Source organism: Tachypleus tridentatus, chromosome 4, assembly GCF_004210375.1.
Source record: "Tachypleus tridentatus isolate NWPU-2018 chromosome 4, ASM421037v1, whole genome shotgun sequence".
In the NCBI taxonomy this organism is placed as follows: domain Eukaryota; kingdom Metazoa; phylum Arthropoda; class Merostomata; order Xiphosura; family Limulidae; genus Tachypleus; species Tachypleus tridentatus.
Genome location: NC_134828.1, coordinates 34,930,861 through 34,953,647, shown reverse-complemented (window position 1 = coordinate 34,953,647; position 22,787 = coordinate 34,930,861). Strand labels below are relative to the sequence as shown.

At 30.2% G+C, this 22,787-nt stretch overlaps 1 protein-coding gene across 13 annotated transcripts in view; it reads right to left on the bottom strand.

Annotated features, from left to right (window-relative positions):
- Positions 1 to 22,787, bottom strand: part of LOC143248832 (membralin) — a 51,761-nt gene that overhangs the window by 7,536 nt on the left and 21,438 nt on the right. For 8 of the 13 annotated variants that reach the window (XM_076497653.1, XM_076497648.1, XM_076497649.1 and 5 more), the window contains 5 exons: positions 22,198 to 22,320; positions 19,400 to 19,500; positions 8,765 to 8,822; positions 4,618 to 4,701; positions 2,063 to 2,195 (listed from right to left, as the gene is read on the bottom strand). In XM_076497653.1, the coding sequence (XP_076353768.1) occupies positions 2,063 to 2,195; positions 4,618 to 4,701; positions 8,765 to 8,822; positions 19,400 to 19,500; positions 22,198 to 22,320 (499 nt within the window). Of the gene's footprint in view, positions 1 to 2,062; positions 2,196 to 4,617; positions 4,702 to 8,764; positions 8,823 to 19,399; positions 19,501 to 22,197; positions 22,324 to 22,787 lie in introns of all 13 variants that reach the window. The other 5 variants (XM_076497642.1, XM_076497644.1, XM_076497646.1 and 2 more) reach the window with 1 other exon arrangement.

The window sequence follows — 22,787 nt, the reverse complement described above, 5'->3', positions numbered from 1 at the left end:
TATGAAGCACATTCCATTTCTTAATGATGGGGTTCACTGTACTCAGAAGGATAATCAGTGACTTTAAAATTTTCCTGTATTCTTCTAATCTGTGTTTATATACTACTTTACCTCTGACTTGTCTCTCCTTGGTTTTCATGGTTGGTCTGTTGTATCACTATGGGAGTTGTGGTTTGAACAGATGTCTTTACTCTAAAGACAAGTTGAACCACTTTGATTACACATAGAGACCATTACATTAATTTTGTGACCTATCAAATTGATCTTTTGCATCTGAACTGATTTAGGACTGCCATAGGAAAATGGGTTGAATATTTATGTAACTGAGAATATGATAATCAATGTTACTTACATGATATCTTTTTTAGTTTTTTTCAGCTTGGAGTAGATTGCATCATTTCTAAATGTGTGGGTGGGGAGTTGGGGGCATTTTTTATAGCAAAGCCACATCATGCTATCTGCTGAGTCCACCGAGGGGAATCAAACCCCTGATTTTAGTGTTGTAAATCCGTAGATTTACTGCTGTACCAGCAGAGGACAGTTCTAAATGTAAAGTCCCATTTGAAAGTTTCATGGTTGCAAGCTCAGACATCAACAAAATGTGTAAACTTTGCAGAGAGTTAATACTTTTGCAATGCACTGTACATGCTTGAGAAACAAACAACCCACAATCAACAACTATATAGCATTCTTCTAATACTCAGTACTCTTTAAAGTTGAACATGTTCTTTTAGAAACAAGAAACAGCCATCCCAGCTTTTATACAATCTAATTGTGTTGATTATAAAGATTTTATTCCAACTTTTAAATCTATTTGATCTTTCATGTTGTTTTTTTTTGTTTGTTTTTTCTGGTGACTGAAATAATGTCATCAAAAACATAATTATTGATTAACTTAAAAACAAACTCAGGAAATGTATTATTGATATCAAAAAGCTGTATGTAAAATATTACACACTGTTACACTAAATTTCTCAAGTCTTTTTAATATACTTAATTTAATCTTAATTTTACGTAAAACAAATACTGTTTTAGCAGTTTACTTCAAGTTAAAATATTTTGTTTTAATGGTGTAGTAAAGAAGATAAAAGTTAAATACTACACCATTGAAACAAAATATTTTAACTTGAAGTAAACTGCTAAAACAGTATTTGTTTTACCTATTAGAAAATTGACTTTGTAAAACACAAAAATGCCATTTTTCATAAATTAAACATCAATATGCTGAAGAAAGAGAATGTTTTACATCAACAATATTTCTGTATATATTTCTCTCTTATTCGCAACAGGTTTACTGCTTTGTACACAAATCAAACTTTGAACTTTATATCTCTCCTAGAGTTTAATTCCTTGTGTGTTTTGGCAGAGATATATTAAATTGTGATACCCTAATACACTGTTAATCTTTCAGAAACAAAACCACTGCAAATATATATTACTGCAATTTTAAATTTCTCTAAATATTGTAACTATTTTTGCGAAAATTAAAATAAAAGATATTCATTAAGTTCACTGGTTGCATGTATTGATGTTAACAGTATAATAATTACTCTATGGCATCAACTTTAAAAATAATATTTTATCACAATACTAAAAAGCACAACAAAATATATTGAACTTTAAAAGCACGTAATAAAAAGAAACTTCTTTCTAAATCCAGATCAGAGAAGCAAATGGCTTATACGTTTTTGAAACAAATTAAAATAATCTTATTCCAATAATATAACAGAATGGTTGGATGACCAACTGTTTAAACTAATTAATTACCAATGGGTTTGGCCTTATCCTTAGCAAAGACTTGCTTATATATGTTTAATTAAACAACAAAGCATTTGTGAAAATAATAATAATATTGAACAAAATTAATTTCAGTTCACTTCTTGCAGACTTACAACAGATTCTTCTGCAGTTATTTGTAACAAGATTTTGTTACATATTATATACAATATTCAGTGCATATGTATTATCTTATAAAATCCAAGCACGTTCTTCATACAGCATCACCAATGTGAATACAGTATTTACATACAATAGATGTAAATAACACACGAGTAATTTGTACCTGAGCCAATGTCTCTTGGTAATAGCAGTATGGCAGCAGATGGCATCATACTGGTCAGCCACCCAAACAATCAGGATAATGTAGAAAGCTGTTGTAGTATCATTGAAGAACTCTGACATTATTGCTTCCATACCTTTTAAAGATTAAAACAGAGTTAATGTCTGGGTTTAGCAGTATTTCAAATCTATATTTAAAATGTTAAAACTATCACAATAATTAAAAAATACTTTCTGCAATATATTCTGACTTTTAAAATGCATTTACATATTTCGAGAAATGATTTTAACCCTATCAGGCTTGATAGCAATAAGCTATCATTTCTCCATTTATAAAAAATTCACAACTCAAAACTTGTGCCATATCTGAACATGAAATATGACAACTATTGAGCATTCCTGAACCTAAGTATACAATTGATATAATTGATAATGACAAAGTGACATAGCTGTATACAATATTATTGTGTAATACATCCATGAGAATTAGGCCAGTAGTTGTGTTATTACTAATAGGTGCATGTGAAATATGGCTTTCAATGCTTGGGTCAATATTAGATTTAAATTACTAGTGAATATTTTTAAAGCTAAATAAAAGCAACTGTAGAAGTGATTACTTCAAGAAACTTAACAAAAGCCAGATAAACCATTAAAATTCATTACTTTTATGCAGTATATAAAAAAACAAACACATGAAATGCTTGAATTATTTTTAAGGTGTAAGATAAAGAAAGGCTTCTGATGTTATAACTAAAACTTTAGAAATTTACAATTAAATAAAAGAACAAGAGTTTCATACAAAATAGAATCCAATAAAGAAAATATCATATATATGACTGTATTAGATTTGAAGTTTAAAAATTATAGAGTGATACATATATTAGTCGAATTTTAGTTTCCAACAATTACAACTCATAAAAATTGCTGCTTTCAAACTGTTGAGCTAGAGAAAAAGCAACACATTGTACAAAGATTTGCAGCTATATTTCAACTTTGACAAGTTTTACATATTTCTATTACCCACATACAAATTAAAAACTGGGATCAAAAAATGAAATTAGGATTATCAGTTGGGATTTTTATTACTTTAGCCAAAACAAAAAGAATACATTTTATACCAAAACAAAAATTTTAAATATAAATGTTTCAGTTATAGTTTTATTCTGATGGAGATTTGAAAGATCAGACAGAATTTTTCAGAACTCAATCATGTGTCTTTGAAAAAAGCACAAAATACTAGGCTGGAAAGAATTATGTATTATTGCCATGCTCCACAAAACATACGCAGTAGTTTTCATTCACTTTGCCTGAATTATCCTTATCCTACCATTTTCACACAGAAAATTTAAGCTTTACTTTCTTGAAGACATTATGTGATAGATCAATAAATCCTGGTTTGTTTTAAAAAATTTTGTAGTCAGACAAACACTTAAGTGGATGTAACTTTATTTAGTAAAATTATATGAATATAACTTTTGTTATAAAACAGTTGAGCATTCAATGATAATATTAGGAGGTGAAACAAACAAACTCACAAATACAGATAATAAAATCTGTAGTAAAGAAAATGTAACTGAAAGGTGTTTAACCTATAAACCAAAGCTAAGCTACTGGACAAGTAAATGTAAAGTTTTAATGAAGACAAACTTAGCTAAATATGCTGAAATGTCTGAATGTGAGTTCATAAAGTGATAAGCATATAATTTTGAACAAACTGTGCATTCAGATTTTAGACCTAAATAAGTTGAGAAAGCTCAAAGAAACTACATTTAGTGGAATGTTCATTTTTTGGGGGGTAAAATATGCGAGTTAAGTGTTCTTTGCAAGAAATGCTCTGCAAATAAAATACTAAAATAGAAATTAAAGCCAGTCATCATGTGATCATAACAACATTGTGCTATCATGTATCATACTCATCACATTAAAAAGTTTCAAAGGCAAACCTCAGGTAAGATGATTTTGAATGGAAAAGCCAACATGTAATATGAACTTCTCAGATATTTCTAATAATATGACATTGTTGTGTTTGACTGAGAAATTTGCAACAAAAGTTACAAACAAATGCAAATAATTTTATTTATATAGATTATTTCTAGACTACAAATGCAAGACTTCCACTTTCTATGACTTTTTCAAGCAGTAGAAAAATGTTTCATACAACTAACATTTGTGTCTTAAGATGTTAAGCTAACACTAACCTTTTTTATTTTATCACGTTTTCTATAATTATTTGTCATTGTTTACTTCTCTTTCACAAACATTTCTAGTTTTATTTTGGTCTAACTGTATTACAACTGAAAATATATGGAGACAGACAATTGTTGATGGTAGATAAATTTTTTGCTGCTTTTGATATACAGGAATATACAACCAAAGACCCTTCATGAAAAATAAAATATGAAAATAATCTGAAATTGTGGTCAGGTATGAGAGATGATCCATTTAATTGATTATCTTTACTGAAGCACTTATTTTTCCACAGTACAACTAAATACTAGCTACATAATACACAGTCAATTAGATTTTCCATACAAATTACTTATTATTAAAATGACTTACCAACCAAAGCAAGAATTACTGTCACAAGAGGTGCTGCCGGGAAACTTATGCTAATATTGAATTCTAACATGTGGAAAAGTTCAACTGAAAAAGAGAAACACAAGTAGAAAGAATTTCTTATCCAAGAAAAAAAAAATATTTCACATTAATCATTACTTTGTGTGTATTTCTTACAGCAAAGGCACATTGGGCTATCTGTTAAGCCCACCAAGGAGAATCAAACCCCTGATTTTAGCTTTGTATATCTGTAGACTTACTGCTGTACTAGTGAGGGGAAATCATTACTGTGTTTGTTTCTTCCCTTTCAGTACACGATGTTTTAGAGGATACAGAGTTTATTACAGGGGCTCAAAATTTAATAAAACAAAAAAAAATTGTAAAATCAAGTGGAAACTCAGCTAACAGTCTTCTCACCCATTTGTTTTTATCAGTCTCAAATACTGTATTAAAGTACATATCTGCATTCAGTAGCTTGTTTTTTTAATCTAAATTACACATGCTTGCAAATTTCCTTTGTAATACTCAATTATGAATATAATAAACTATGCTAAATATGCAGAAACTAAAAAAAATAACACAATTAAGCATTCATATTTGTTCACAATTACACGAACATTCCCAGAAACATTGCTTGTTTCATAAAGTGTATACATAATACACTAACTCTATTAACATGGTTCAGCCTATATAGTACTGTATACTTTATACTTTCATTAAAAACTCAGGCATGTTAGATATAGTACAGCAGTAACAGTTTTAAAATAATTTCCAAATTCAAGACCTAGCTATTGTCTCTACCACATGGTCACTTCTAATCATAACAGATTTAGCTTTTATAGAATGAGTCACTTCCTAAGAATATCTATTTTCTTTATTATTTTTCTAAACATTTTGCTAAATCAGTTTTGGGCTTCATTAATGAACTGGGGCATTCCTTCACACGAGCACCTTGGTTAAGTTGTTACTTGCATAATCCGACTTTTATCTTGTGTAAAGCGTTTGCTGTTGAATCTCAAATAAGCAACTACCGTAAAGCTAGAGATAAGGTTTATAAATTAAATTTTAAAATGCATGACATGAGATACATTAATAAAAGAATAAGGCACAATAAAGAAACTGTACACAGAAAAATGTATACAAAAATATAGATTTGTCACACTTTGAATCACTGGGTTCCAATACACATTTCTTAATTTTTTAGCCCTGTAACTTACATATCAGTTCTCATGTCTTAAATCTTAATTTGAATATTATTGCAAACTTCCTCTAAATATCTGTGTTTATTAGCAGATACACTTAACTAAGTATGGATTAAAAGAAGGAAATATATGTACTTCAAACTAAGAATGGCTTAAACAGGATAAACTAACACAAGGGAATTATGTGGCCAAAACCAGCTTGAAATTATGAAGCTGTTAAACATTTCACATTACACTGCTTATTCTGTATGCATAATTTTCCATGATAAAATGGTTGACTTTATACAGTAGAAATGTGTTTATTTTGAACACCATAGTTACAATTGTGACAATGTTTCACTTTACACTAAATTCATCAAAAGTTTTTATCAAAATGTTGAATTCTACTGAACAGAGGTTCAAGAAGTCAATTTTAGTAATTAAAGAACTTATAGTTTGAACAAGAATCAAAACAAGATTCCTTGGGTTTTCTATGTTTTTACAAAAGGAACTAATTAAAGATGCTTATTAACCTTTAACAATAATACAGATAATTAAGTAACAGTAAAAATCCATGTTGTACATGTCTAATGTACATTATTTTAAACACTGAACTTGAGTGTTTAAAAATAAATATTTACTAAACTCTATCTAAGAATAAACATTTCATTGGCACTTCCATAAAATTATTGCCTAAATCAATGTTAAACTAAAAGTCATTTACAATACAAGAGTGTGATTTAATTTAATCAGTCACTTAAAAGTGAATACATGTATGGATCCCACCATATATCTTAACTTTTAGGTAATACCTTCAAGGAGATAGTACAAAGAATGCTATTAAACATTTGAGATGTCATCACTGGTTAGAATTATAGCTACAATAAAAAGTAAAAAAAATACTGTTAACCATTTTCCACTATGCCTAGTTATAAAACTTAGTAACATACATCTAGAATTCACTCATACACTTACTTCACTGCTAACAATTAAGCCAAGTAGTCATCCATCAACTAAACATTTTAATAAAAAAATCAGTTTTCAAAAAAATTAAATCATGAAAGTTGCACATGACACACATTTATGTCAAGACATAAAAGTGAAGTTGTCTACAATCCACAGACTGAGCTATCTGTGAATAGTTTCAGAAACTGAAATATTGTGAACTGAGTCATAAAACAAAATCAAAGTGAAAACTTTGATCTTATATCTTCATACAAACATCCTTCAAATTGTATTAATATCCATCTGATTGGTCAATTGAAAGCATAACTAATACAGCTATTAATGATATTAAACCTAACCTGTACACATTATTCAGTTTTACTGATCACTTCACTCAGATCAACTCTTTCATTACAGTTACTCAGTAAATACATCATTTGTTTAGATTCAAGATTTAGGTTTAACACCCAAGTACAATTATAAATGTGAAATTCTTTACTTTATGCCATAAGTTATATAACGTAGTCACTACTGTAGTCTATTTAGCTTTCTCCATTGTTGGACAACAAATATGTGTTTCAGAGGTTAGAAATCACTTTGTAATACGTGTAAATAAAGTGTTTTAAATTCAAAGTTGGAAGGTGGAAATTAATCTGAATGTTGTGTCAAGGAATAATGCAACACACAAGACTATTTAAACACAAAATTTAAAAAATAAATGTTTCGTAATCATTGTTTCATCTAGACAATATGTTCACTTTAATTTCAATTAGCTTCCATCACTGAAGTTTGCCCATTTAATAATGATTAAAAAAAATGAAGAAAAAATATTCACTAAGGCATATTTGAATTCATGTAAAACATGCTCAATTAGAAGTCAGTAAAGGTTGGAAACAAAGTTGAAAAGTTCTTGTACACCAAACCTTAGAAATGAAATTCATACTTCATAGATATCCAATTAATCATAATTCTAAGAAATGCAATTACAAAATTTACTTCTGGAATTCTACGTTATCAAATGATCAAAATGCTAGAATACAACTTAAACACTACCTAAAGTCACAACAATTAAAAATAAAAATAATTTTTAAAAAAGCACTCTTAATGAGCCAGCTTATGTTCATAAGTGACAAATGCAAAAACATTATAGAGATGCCAACTATTTCAAATGACTGAGCGTAATAATTGTAGACAGAGCCCTTTCACTGTTTTAGTCCTTTTAAATTTGCCAGAAATAAGACAATCTGGTGAACGAGGCCTCCTTTTTTCCATCTTGTGAACGATCGCATTGGTGTTTTTATGCCGCTTAGAAAATGAGAAATACCCATCTACGCAAGCACTGATTGGCTAACTAGCACAGATGACGTAACTATGGAGTTTGTAACCATACGTACCCAGTATGGAGAAGCACCACATTCAAACTATTGGTAGATGTCGGAGATACAAATCTTTTTTATTATTTCAAGCACAAACATGATTATCTCAAGTAGCCATTTGGACTATGTCTTTTACTTATTATCAAAATTTATTTGTATCTCACTAGAAATTTTCTTTTCACCCCTTTCAAGCCATGGGGGAACAATTTATCACTTTATCGTATAGGCCTATATAATATATAATAATTTGGGAGTTGCAACAAGTTGTAATATTTGTCTATATGAGCATATAATTGTAATGTATACACCAAAATCGTAATGATTACGCTCAAATAGTAATGGTTGGCATCTCTGACATTATAGCCAATACAGTAATATTTCTGAATAGATATTTCAGTTACACAAGGGTATTTATACAGACTATCAGAAATACAACCAAATACTAAAAACACAACCCTTGTTTCTGTCTTGTACAAACTTTGATTAACAAACACCAAAACTTGGTTTTAAATAAATAATTCATATAAATTCCTCAACTTTAAAAGTTGTAGTAAGGACATAATGACAGGATTATAGAAAATTACAGATGTAATATAAACTTCAAGCTAAATAACAATTTACTAAATGTTACTCAAATAAATTACTTACCAATAAACAAAAAAATCTGATGATGAGAATACCGTAGCAACATTGAAATTGATAATGTCTGAAAATAAAAGGAAAAAACAATTATTACATTAAAAAAGTGAGCGCTTTAGTTGTTTTTATTTAGAACTGCAATTCCTGTTAGTCTGATAAACATTCTTTACATTGCACAACAGCAAGTAAAGCAAGTAATTATATGTGTACTGCATTTTCACTGCAGCATTCAGAGAAATTGTTACATCTACATAGTGCAAGCTTAATATTAAATTTTAAAGGATACATATAAAAGTTACTGCTAAGATATTAGCATGATTACAGCCTACCTTTGGTTATTACAACATTTCTAAATATAAACACTACAAATAACACTAAGTAATAAAGTTATGACAATATTAATCTAAACAACCACCAGAGACAGAGGTGTTTGTCCTATAAAATTCATATAAGTAATCATTACAGGACAGGATAATGCTAAAAAATTATGACTTTTATAACATCTGCTCTCTCAGAAATGAGAAAATTAATCAGAAAAACACTCTATACAAATATCTAATATCTGTTTGCAAACCTCTCTAAAAATGAGGACAATCTGAAAAAAACAACAACATGAAATTAACAAGCATCTACCTAAAAGTCTCTTGTAAAATGAGGTAACTAATTAACATAAAAAATATATTGGGTTGAGGAATAATTCGCAAGCGTTTTTTCAAGTTAAAAAAATATATTCATAAATGAAACGCTTTCGCAAAATATTTCATGTCATTTGGTAGATAATTTTTTGCTCTAATAGATGGTGTGTTTGATTTTCATATGTCTTTAATTTTTGCTTTCATTTTCAGCTCATTAAATGGAATGTCAAGTGGACAAAATCGAGCATTTTCGACACCATCTGCTTTTCGCATTTAATATCTTGCAATTTCGTTTAAAACAATGCATACTATATACCTAGGTATTACATGAAATAAAGTATCATAATAAATGTTTTGGGTGTAATGTGTTCATGCATTGAAGTATTGTATAGTCTTGCATGTAATGCTTGAATGAAATTATTTAAAAACACTCACGAATTATTCCTCAACCTAATATTATACAAATTTCATGAATATCTGCTTTAAAAAGCTTTATGCTGGGAAAGTTAACTTTTTTTTTAGGTATCATAAATAGTGACTTTGATAAGCACATGTACCATTATTAAAGATTTAAATTACAGCCGAGTTGTTCACAATATAGCATGTAATGAACACTTACTTTATTATTCATACTTCTATCATATCTATTCCATGAAAAATAACCATGATTAAATATTTATAGAAATTCTTCCTGCTAACTTACTCAGAAATACAAGTATTTAATTAAAAAAAGTAACATTCTCATAACTCAATCAACAGTATTTCTGTCATTCATGCTCACAGGATTATAATAATGTAACTTCTGTACTTTTTTTAATTTTTCTTTCTCTTCTGTTTTCACTATTCTTCACAATTTCCAACATTTCATTTTACTTTTAAAAATATATCACTTTTCTTCATGTACTTTATGTATTTAAGACATAACAAATTATTTTATAATCTTAATTTTACACTTGACAGTTGGCATGAGATGCCATCAATTTGAAAACACTTTATACTCGCTTCTTTAAGCTAGAAAAAGAAACCTCAATTTGGGAATGGTATTAAATATCATTAAGAAAGAAACACAAATTAACTTTACTGCTAATCTACTAAACAAACATTTCATGAAGCTTTACAATTCTTGTCATTGTTGCAAAAACATAAAAAGAATGAAATGCCACAGCATCAGTCTTGTTATAAAAACCAGTCTTCACTAATTAGTAACAAATCATAATCAATGTGTCCCTTCATTTCATTGTTTATATCCCCAATTGTTTCTTTCTAGGTGCACAGATAAAGACTGCAAATACTTTACTAAGACTACATCATAAAACTACTCTTAAAATTTTAACCCTAGCCGTGAATTAGACATTTATCAAGACACTAATAATAGGTAATGGTTCTTTGACAAGTTCATGATTTTAGCTAGAATGTAATGATTCATGGCTGTTTTATTTTGGTTTCTTAATAAAGTTAACAACAAAAATAGCCAATGCCTAACAGGAAACCATCAGTAATGTCAGAGGTTCTTAGCTGTTAAAATTTTAAATTGACATTACAAATAAAAGTTAAACAATATAGATTTTGATTAGATTGTTTATTTTTATTCCTTGTTGAACTTTATTACAAGAAACAATCCACTCAAAAAGTTGTGTCTTTGGTATTTGTATTTACAGTGTATAGTGGCTTTCCTTCCCTCACAGCAAATGTCTCACAGTAGCTGTAAATCACTTAAGTAAACTATAACATCAAACCTGAGAGTTAGTTACAATCAGTGAAATAATGAGAGAAGCTACATAGTGACACATTACCAAAATGGCCATATCGACCATATTGTAACACTGAAAAAAGCTAAAAAGGTATGCAATTTATAAGATTGCAGCATATACACACAAATACCTGAATTTACACATTTCATGTACAGGTGTATTTGTAGAAGATGCTATAACATAGATAAAAAATACAGTTGTCTAAAGTTGCATAAAGCTCTGCATTGTAAGAAGCTAGTGCATTCAGGTTGGCTATATACTGATGATGATAGTATAACTTGGTTACATAGAACAGTGAAATATATTTTCACTATAATAGCAATAATATGACTACAGGTGCCTTCAACTTTGTTAAAGAAAAATATTACACGATATAAATGTTTCACACACTTTTACTAAGTCTTCTACCAAATTGTCTTATTCATACATCAGTGGTCCCAATATGCAGTCCATAAGCCACATCAGGCCCTCGAATGCCTGATTCCTGGCCCACTCTATGATCAGATGTGAGCTTTATGATTACCATTTGAAGATGTCCAAGCCAAGCATGGAATATAAAATTGAACCACTGTGATATGTGATTGCTGTTTCTGGAACCTCTAAACTCAGGAGTGTGACAATGGTGCAGTAAAATACATTGAAACACATCAGGTTTATATTCTTTACCTTGTACATTATTTGTATTTTAATCTAATTTTGAAACCAGAAACTATGTTTTAGAATTGTGTAAAAATAATTGTTTTATAAAATGCAAGTTTGTTTTTAACACAGGTTATCTTTACTTTATTGGTTGGATATTTTCTTAATTTAGTATTTTTTTCAGTTAGCCTAATATCTGATGCTAAACAAATACATAAGTTGTAATTATTATTTCTATAGAATGCCAGTGCACAGTGAGCACAAAACTTACAAGTACTAGATCTTCTTCCTTTACCTAACAGAATAAGAGGTTGAAGAAAAAAAGAAACACAGGAAATACAGATGATGTGTTTAAGAACAATGCATTGCCTATCAAAGAACTTGAACTTAAGATGTAGACTTGCATAGTTCCCCACACCCAAAACAAAAAAAGTATGGTCAAAATTTGGGTTGTAAGGGTTCATTACATTCCAAGTCTTATTCATCAATCAAGTACTTTCTATACACAGTTCATCAACCAAGCTCTGAAACTCCTTTTTGGGTGATCCCAGTGGTTCAGATCTCCCAGTTTGGGAACTCCTAAATCACTATTTAAGGTAGGTAGGTAGGTAGGTGTGTATGTATGTCTGTTTATAACTGATGACAAACCATTGTATCAATCATCACCAAATTTGGCATACACCCTTAGAGCCCCAAAGGAAGTGACAAAGAGTAATTTGTTGTAGGGTGTGCCCCCATTTGGAGTCTCATTTTCTTTCATGCATTGAAAAAGTGCTTAACCTAATAATTATTACATGGCAATATCCTTTAGGTTACCAGAAATAACCACAAACAATAAGATTTATTTTGAGAAACTAATTCTCACTCTTTAACTGTAGAATTTAAAATAAAAATTAGTGTTATAAATGATGACAGATGATTAAATTTTTAACAATACAATATAATTCTAAACTCTCGTTATTACTTCCATGCATCAGTTCAGCAAGTTCAATATTTAAATTTAACTGGCTAATAATAAACTTATACTGTACGTGATTCCTATGGAATACTGAATTAAGTAATATAATATCATAATGTTTAGGGACAACAACAGACTTCTTTAAAGCCAGCCCTTATCATCCATATATCTATCAAGCTTTCTTGTAAACTCACAATAATTTATGACCTCCACAACATCCACAAGCAACCCATTCCACAGGCTAACAACCCTATTTGAAAAATAAAATAGTCTCAAATGAAGAATGTTTTTACCATGCATAAATCTATATTTAGTTATTTACTTTTCACTGTAAAGTATGAAAAATGCTGATGCATCAACATTATCAATTTCTTTTACAAAAAACACTTCAATCAGATTCCCTCTAACTCTTCATTTTTCAAGATAAAACAATTTTAAAAACCTTAATCTCTCCTCATATGACAACCCCTCCATCCCAGGTACCATCCTCTGAATGCTTTCAAATAATTCAATGTCTTTCCTAAAGTAAGGAGCCCAAAACTGAACATAATACTCCAAATGTGGTCTAATCAGTGACCTATACAGTGAAATTATAACCTCTTTAGACTTGTATTCCATATTTCTTTAGATACAACCTGAAATCCTATTTGCCTTACCACTAACGATAACACACTACTTAGATGGCTTAAGAGACTGATCAATATTATACCAGAGTTCTCTTGTTTCTGTTTAGATTATTCACATCCAAATTATACTTATTAGTTCACAATATGACAACCCACATGCATTGCCTCTAATTTATCATAATTAAAATCTAACTGATCTTTATTTGTCCAACTCACTAAATGATCTAAATCCTTTTGTAAAGCAGCAGCATCTTCTTCACAGCCAGCAATACCAAAGACCATGATATCATCAGAAAATTTAAGTAATTTATTGACCATTTCTTTATCTATGTGATTAAGGTAAATTAAAAGAGCAAAGGTCCTAAGACTGAGCCCTGATGTACACCACTTGCAACATTTTTAATCAAGTTTGAATGAACTATATAACAACCCTTTGCTTTCTTCAATCTAATAACTCTTTTATCCAATCATTAATTTATCCCCCCACATCTACAGAGATAAGTTTCTTTAAAAGCCTTTCATGTGGCACTTTATCAAATGCTTCTGAAAATTCAGATACACCAAATACACACCTTTACCTTCATCTACATATGCAATAGCATTTTCAAAGCATGTAAAAGGTTTGTAAGGTAAGATTTTCCCTTTGTGAAACCATGTTGACTATCTTATAAAATTCTATACTTTCCAAAACTTTTCCCTTAACTGATGTAAAACTAAAGCCAATAATTACTGGGACAACTTCTACTACCTCCCTTGAAGAAAAAGTGGCATTAACTAGTTTCCAATCTCTTGTTACTTGTCCACCATTCAAAGACTTATAAAACACTGCAGCATGTGGCTCCTTGACCTCCTTTAAAACCCTTGAAGAAATATTATCTGGCCCAGGAGCCTTATCATTCTTTAAACTTCCAATTTTATTTTAACAAGCTCAGAATTTACAAAATTGTCTTGTTCAACTTTGTTTTCATTTATCAATTGATCAAAATGAAGAATGCTGCTTTAAGTCTTCATTAATAAAAATTGAAGAAAAGGTAGAATTTAATAACCTAGCCATTTCATAACCATCAGATACAATTCTTCCTCAAGAGTCCTATCTCCATCACAACATTTTGTATGTAAAAAAAAATCCTTAGAGTTAAGTTTTATGTTTTTAATCCAATTTTTTTTTCATACAACCTCTTGGATGTCCTGATTTCCTGACTGACCAACTTTTGTGATCTTCTACAATACAAATCAATTTGAATTTCTTAAATTTGTGAAACTTTTCTGTAATTTTATATCTTATACCCTTTGTGAGCCAACCTGTTTTTTAACTTGTATTTACTCTTTTCTTTCTCTAAATAATATGTTTTAAACCTTAATTTTTTTTAAATTTTCTACATATGTCTCTCAATAACTCAGCTGCCCATTCACATGAGATAATTCTTGTTGCACACTCCAACATCTGGAATCTGAATATCATTATTCCTAATTTCCACATGCAGAAAAACATCAAATCTAATACAGCAATGATCATTTGAACCTAGGTGTTCCCCAATTTCCACCTTCTCAACCATTTCTATATTAGAAGATGACAATAAATCTAAAATAGTATTATTCCTAGTAGGTTCCTTGACCAATAAATGGAAAAATCCATCAGTTTCCACAAACCTTTCTACCCCCATTGTTCGATTCCAGCATTGAACAATCAATATGTCTAAAATTAAAATCACCCATAATTATGACTTCATTAACAGCTAAAATTTTAATCTCATTGATTTTACCAGTTTCATCTGTTAGTCTGTAACAAATTCCTACTAAGAGATTTTTTCCTTTGACATACACTAACAGAAACCCAAATGGATTTAATCTCCTTGATATTATCCTTAACATCCTCACCTTCAACAGGATGTAACTAACATTTTACATATAAAGCCATTCCTCTCCGTCTTTACTACTCTGTCCCTATTAACTAACCTATAGTCACGTATTTCAAAGAACTTTCTGTCATGAAAATCATCTACATTTGACCATGTTTCAGTTATTCCCACCACATTAAAATCTTCTATTCTTACCAGTGCCTTGAAGTCATCTATTTTGTTTCTTATACTTCTGGTACAGTAAAACCTGTCTAAGCCGGAAACTGCACAGGGCAGAAACCTGTACCAGCTAGAAATATCAAAATTTTGGAGCATTATCTTAAGATTTCTACTATAAAATGGTCTCTATATGGCAGAACCTGCCTAACGTGGATGGAAAACTATCTTTCCTACCTCATCTATCAACAAGTAGGATTAGAACCTGAGTAAGGCAGAAAAAATGTTTATGATTAAATATTAATAAATTCTTGTTTAATTAATAATTTCTTTAAATATTAATAAATTCTTGGACATTTTGTTGCAGTATTGGTTAAATATATTCTGTTCTTTTTTCTGACATCATTATTTTTGCAGTTAAATTAGATTCATTATTTGTAGAAATATATTTGTCTCTTAAGTGCAAAATTCTACTCTTTAAATAATTCTCACAAAAAAATTCCTATCTTCCCTAATTTTAAAATAGTGAGGAAATAGAAATTCCTACTTCATCACAAGGGTTAAGTTGTATTAATGCTATCAAATTGTATGCAAAAATGAAGGGGGAAGTGAACTTCATGAAAAGGCCGTAGAATCGGCATTCTCTTTTAACCACATGAGAAAGCCCATTAAAAAAACGAAACAGTCGAAATTCAACACTTTCTTCAAATAAATTTGATTAAGATTTTGTGTACTTGTGTATATTTTGAATGTCTATTTTTGTTCTTATTCTAATAAATATAGCATAAACAATACAGTAACTTTATTCACAAATGTCTTATTCCTCCTGAGTCAAGCAAGTATAACATTCAGTTCAAAAATTACATATAAATAAGGAAACACATGTTCACTATGTCTAACCCAGAAAACCTGCTTAAGCTGGAAATTTTACTTGGTCCTGTGTGATTCTGTCTTAGGTTTTACTGCATTACACTTTCATACTGATTTCCTACACTAAACATTTTGCAACATCTCAATTTTGTTTCATTTAGTTTATCTTTTCCCTCACCACTATCTAGTCCTAGTTTAAAACTACTCTCACAACTGATTTAATAACCTCTGCAAACATGCCAGGCCCTTTTCTAGTTAAATGTAAATCATCCATTCCAAAAAGATCCCTCCTCCCACTGAACTGATCCTGCAAGTCCAGTCAGCTAACCTGTTTATCCTTACAAATTGATTTTAGCCTAGCATTTAGTTCTAGTGACCTCTTCAAAATTTTATGTCAACAATTAATTCTTCACAGTACAGTTACAACAGAAAGTGTTCGTATCCCTGCGTCCCAGTGTTTTTTCCTCATAACTTAAAAAGTATCACGAATAGGATAATGAAAGTAGGTTATATTATAAATATTAAACTAACATCTACATAATTTTTCATGTGAATTGAAGAACAAATAAACTGTTTATAAACAAATAACCAAACATAGGTGAGGCAGATAGTGTCCATGCATCTATTTTATTTAATGGTCAGTTGTGTAGCCTTTCAGGTGAATTACTTGGCGCAATCTATCCTCATAGCCCTCCATGACCATTTGACAGTACTCGACTGCTATTTTATTCCATTCTTTACAGAAGGCCTCCAACTCTTGCAAGTTTTTCGGATGATGCTGATGAACCCTGATTTTTAACTCATGCCAAACGTTTTCAAATGGGTTGAGATTGGGTGACTTCAATGGCCACTCCAGAACAATTATATAGTTCCTCTGCAACCAGGATTGCACATATTTCAATGTGTGCTTAGGGTCATTGTCGTACTGGAAGATCCAACGACGCCCAAGCCACAAGTTCTGAGCATCATTCTTGATTCAAGTGCCTAATATATCAACATACACTTCTTTTTTCATGATTCTGTTGACACGATGAAGGCTGCCCACATCATAAGAGCTGAAGGAACCCCATAGCATGATCAAGCCACCTCCATGTTTAACTGTAGGGGCAGTGTTCTTTGGAAGATTTCGTTCCCCCTTCTTATGGAAAATATAACAAACATCATTGTGGCCAAAAAGCTCGATTTTAGTCTCGTCTGACCAAAAAATACTTTTCCAATAGGTAAAGGGTTTATCTACATGCTTTCTTGCATACCTCAATCGTGCTTCTAAATGAACAGGTTTTAAATATGGAGTTCTACAAGGACGGCATGCTTTGAACCCAGAAAAACGTAACATGTTCATAACTGTAGAGATTTTTACTTCAACCCCAATTTCCCTTACCAGTTTCTGTATGTCATTACGTGTTAAACGAGGGTTCCTACTAACTTCTCTGAGAACCTTCCTCTTGGTTCTCTCTGGAATTTTGGTTGGGTGTCTGGAATGAGGGAGGTTAGCAGTTGGTCCTGTAAGCTTAAACTTCGCAATTATACTTTGAATAGTAGATTTCGGCACATTAAGTTGTGTAGCAATACCAGAAAGAGACACACAAGACTTGTATTTTAAAAAATTTGGTTTTTTAAATCACTGGACAGTTGTTTCCTGTTCGCCATGGTGACCAAGCAGATAATGACGGAGATGGCGCTAAATTGCCAGAAGTACATTTTTTGCTGGCTAAATTCCAATAATTATGAACCCAGTGTCTAGTTCTGGAATGGTATAATGTAGTTTATTCACCAAACTAAACAAAATTTTTATGGGAATATCAGTTTTTCCACGTTCTGAACTGTACAAACACTTTCTGCTCCTCCTATTTTTAGTTATTTGTTTATAAACAGTTTATTTGTCATTTAATTTACATACAAATTTATGTAGATGTGTGTTAGTATAATATTTATAATATACTTTACTTCTATTAGCCTACTCGTGATACATTTTAAGTTATGAGCAAAAAACCACTCAGGATGTTGGGGTATGAACACTTTCTGTCATAACTGTATCTTTGACACAATTAATTTATAACCTTTACCTTTAAATGCTTTAATCAACCCCTTGCACATACTAATTAGCTCTTCTGACTTACTCTTCCCAATATTATTAGCCCCTACATTCACAACTGCAATGTTGCCAGTCTTCTTCATCACATTTCTTCCTCTGTCAGTTATATCTTCCACTTGAGCCCCAGGAAAGCATAATCTAAATCTTTTCACCACATTCACCCCACAAACTATTCTATCCACATGCTGTGTCAAAGAATCACCTTTAACTATAACCTCTTTCAAGTTCATAATACACATCCTTCCCTATTCCTTTTGCCTTCCCTCCTTCCAAAATTCTTTGTCAACACAAGCCAGGGCTAAAAATCTGTTACTCAATATAATAGGGTCTTTACAATTAAGTTCACTACTTTTAACCCTAATACTAACCTTTCTAACTAAAAACACTACATTTTCCATCATTTCATATTTGTAATATTAATTTGGCAAATTCAACTTTTAACATTTGTTACAACTAACATATCCATTAATTTGTATAGTTGTTTTTTTTCATGTTTCTTTGCCAACAAACAATGCTTTCTATCATTACTTTCAATATCAATGAACCAGAAAAACAATTAAATATGGTATCACTTTTGCTATTATTAAAAAACACTGTTCAACCTCAAAACACTCTCCTGCACAAGTTTGGCTGTTTGTTGATAGCAGATTTAGTTCCATGTACAATACTTTTCAAAGTACAAAATAAACATTTAAGAGAGTTGGACTGAATTTTGTTTGATGAAGCAACAGTGAAATACCATTGATTAAACACACTTTCATCTGATATGCTGAGTAGGTATATATATAATTCAAAGTTAGTATCCTACAAAAAATATATATATATATATATATATTTTACATGAACTATTTAAATCGAAACTACCTGCACTGGATGATCATACTCAAAGCTAAAATAACATTTTTTACAAATATGTATCTATTTATATTTCTCAAAGGGTATGTACTACAACAATTCTTATACCCAATTACCACTTAAAGAATAATTTCTAAAAGTAACATAACTTTTATAACATTTAACAAAACTACCTTGCTAATGTATACATATTCACTTACAAAAACCATCATAATAAATGCTGCAGCTATATAGGAGGTCCTTGTCATCCACATGCTGACAAATCGATAATGTTCACCAGTAACTACATTTCTTACATATCCTATAAAACAATATCATAAAAAGTTTCACATCCATTGAAACAACACATATTACAAATTAATTAATAATCATTCAAGACAAACTTTTCCTGAATAACAAGAGCATAGTCTGCACAGCCTACTCCAGTTAAAATATCAAACTGAAATTTAAGTGTACAGTGAGTAAAATATTCCTCTATCTGAGATTTCTAAATGAAAAATAAACTTGTTTCTCACTTATATTTGATACAGATTTCACTTCCAAAAATGAGGTACTGAAATTACAACTATAAATAAATATTTCACTAAACTGTATCTCAGAATGACTGGTATGGGTATTAACACTTTTATTGATAAGGAGAGAACAACATTTCAACCTTCCTGGGTCATCTTGACCTGAAGATACATTTTTATTTCAAATGTGTTTCTCATTATCAAGGATTTCACTAAACAATTACTGAGGATTTAACCCATGTTTGGCAACAAGTTAAACCTACAAGATGTCCAAAAATTCTGGAATAATTGGTGATTTGCATATTTTCTTAATTTCAGAGTTTAGCTAAATGATACCTTCCCAGGACATGGGATTAGCAGATACAGTCCCCAGGAATAGGCCAAAATCTCTAAGGAATCATTTTTCTGGAAACTGCACAAGGCACATGTGTACAAAGAGAAGATCAGGAATACCGAAAATCTGAAATAACAAATCTGTTAAATGAGTTGGACCACTAACAATGATATTCTTTGCAGCATTCAAAGAGAATGAAAATACTGTCTCCAAACTTGTTTGAAATTACAACAGCAGCACATAGAACACATTCTGTGAAATATTTTGAAGTGCTTATGGTTTCAGATTTTTGAACATCCTGTAGTATCTTAATTAAATATGCTTTGCTGTTTTTCATTACCTCTTATTATGTGTGCTACAGAATTCAATCTCAAAAAAACACATTATGTAGCATATTTCCATCTATTACCAAGTATAATCTACTTCTTTCTTTTTTACTTGTTGTCATATGATACAATAATCATGAAGTTTTAACTGTGTTTTTGAAACAGACTCAACCTTAAACCTATAACTAAACTAACTTTCATAGTGTGGCAGACATCACAACATAAAAGAACATTTAACACAGCATAAGTAACAGGTTTACACAAAACTTTTACTTTTATAGTTTGTTTTAGTGCAAAACTACACAATATGCTACCTGCACTCTCACCACCACAGAGAATCAATCCTGTAATTGTAGTGTTGTAAGTCCATAAATGCATTGCTGACCCACTCAGGGAATGCATTAAATGAAGTTGTTCTATGATTGTCACATGAAGTACATAAAAAAAACGCAAGACAACTGATAAGGTACTACAGGGTGTTCGGAAAGTCACTGTGCACTTATATATTTATTAACAGACACGTTTCAATATAGAATACAGGAGGTAAATATGAATGACAATTATAAACAATGTTGAAGGTGACCCCCGTTGGCATCAATACAGGTCTGGATCCTTCTTATTTTGTTTCTAAACACTGCTATCAGTTGCTGGCTTGAAATAGGCTTGAAATAAAATATTATTACAAAACTGCACAGTGACTTTTGAACACCCTGTAGACACATCTTTCTGTTAATTTAAAAACAACAGAAATATTGATTTATGTTGAGGCTAATTTATTTGTTACCTAATAAAGACTTTATATATCAAGTATGGTGCCAGCTACAATTGGGATGAAAAAAGCTATATACAGTATTCTACAGATCTAGCTTGTGTGCTTATTACCTATTGTTGCAGAAAATATTTGGATTCACTACAATTTATACTACTGGAATATACTTCCTTGACAAACTCAATAGTAAATAAATTCTCAAAATCTATTTCACTATGCTACTAGCAAGTTTAATAGAGTATACCATTATAAAATCAAAGATATTTTCTCATATTAGATAAAAAAATATGTAACATAATTTAAAAACTGTAAGATCTATACCAGCTCAACTAGATTAATATTGGATATTAAATCAAAGAATAGCACAAAACCTACATCACCACATTTGCTTTCCAGACTCACAAGGCTAAACAAAACTAGATTACAATTTTAATTAGAATAGTAGTTTGGCTAAACAAATTTTATTTTGCACTAAAGCATGAACTGGTATATATTTCTTTTAATAATTTGTTCCACAATTTATGGCAACCAACTGTTTTTATTACAAAAACTTCATAACAAAAATGGAAATTACATCTGTCGAAAATATATCAGTTTAGTCCAAACACTAAAATTTGTATCTAGTTAACAAATTTAATGTATTTAAGTTTTATTTAGATTTACTATTATTTTCATAATGCTGCAAAAAAAAAATCATTCTGCTTAATAAAACAAGAACTATTATACTGACAAACACTCTGAGCAACATAGTTAACCCAAACTTAATCTAATGTCAACAGTGTGATCTCATGCTATTATATTTACTTTAAGTAAAATAGTTAACCCTAATTTAATCTAATGTTAATTTAATGGGATATTATGTTATTATAACTCATTTTGCACCATAAAAATAGAGATGAAATTACTCGTAATGATCTCAGCATAAACATTTTTTTTTAAACTAATTTTTTTTACAACTCAAGCAATGGCCAAACATGTGTCCATATCAAAAGTTCTCACACTAATGAAAGTATATTAACCTTTAAAACCTAAAACTAATAATAACAAATACACAAACCTTTGTTTTCTTCTTTTTCTGCCAAATTCTTTAAGCTGGCCATTAATACATCATCATACCCCAAAAACTCATCCAACAAGAACCTACTGAACCAATCACCAAAACAAGTATCTTTGCGGGGGTCTGCTGGAAGAGAAAAAATACTTGTATTAATAATTAATATTTAAAAAATGGATATACTTTCAAGCATTAACAATAATCAGACACAAGTTAGGACAAACATATGTATGAGAAACATTACATTACAGCACTTGATATGATGCAAAATAATGTAATGGTTATACATAAATATATTTAACACTTAAAAGTAATTTTAGTGTTTCTAATACAAGGTGTACCAGAATATACTAAGTTATCCAAGAAAATACAGTATTTCAAAAATTTGCAAAGTAATTAAAAAGAAAACAGTACATGCTACATTTATGAAAATATGTTCACAACAAGTAATTCAGTAATGCATGAACAAAAAATATTCACCTGGATAATACTAGAAATTCAAAGTATACATTTTACTATGATATACAACTAATACAGCTTTTTAAACACAGAGTTTACTGTATAAAAACCATAAATACAAGTTGTTAAAATTG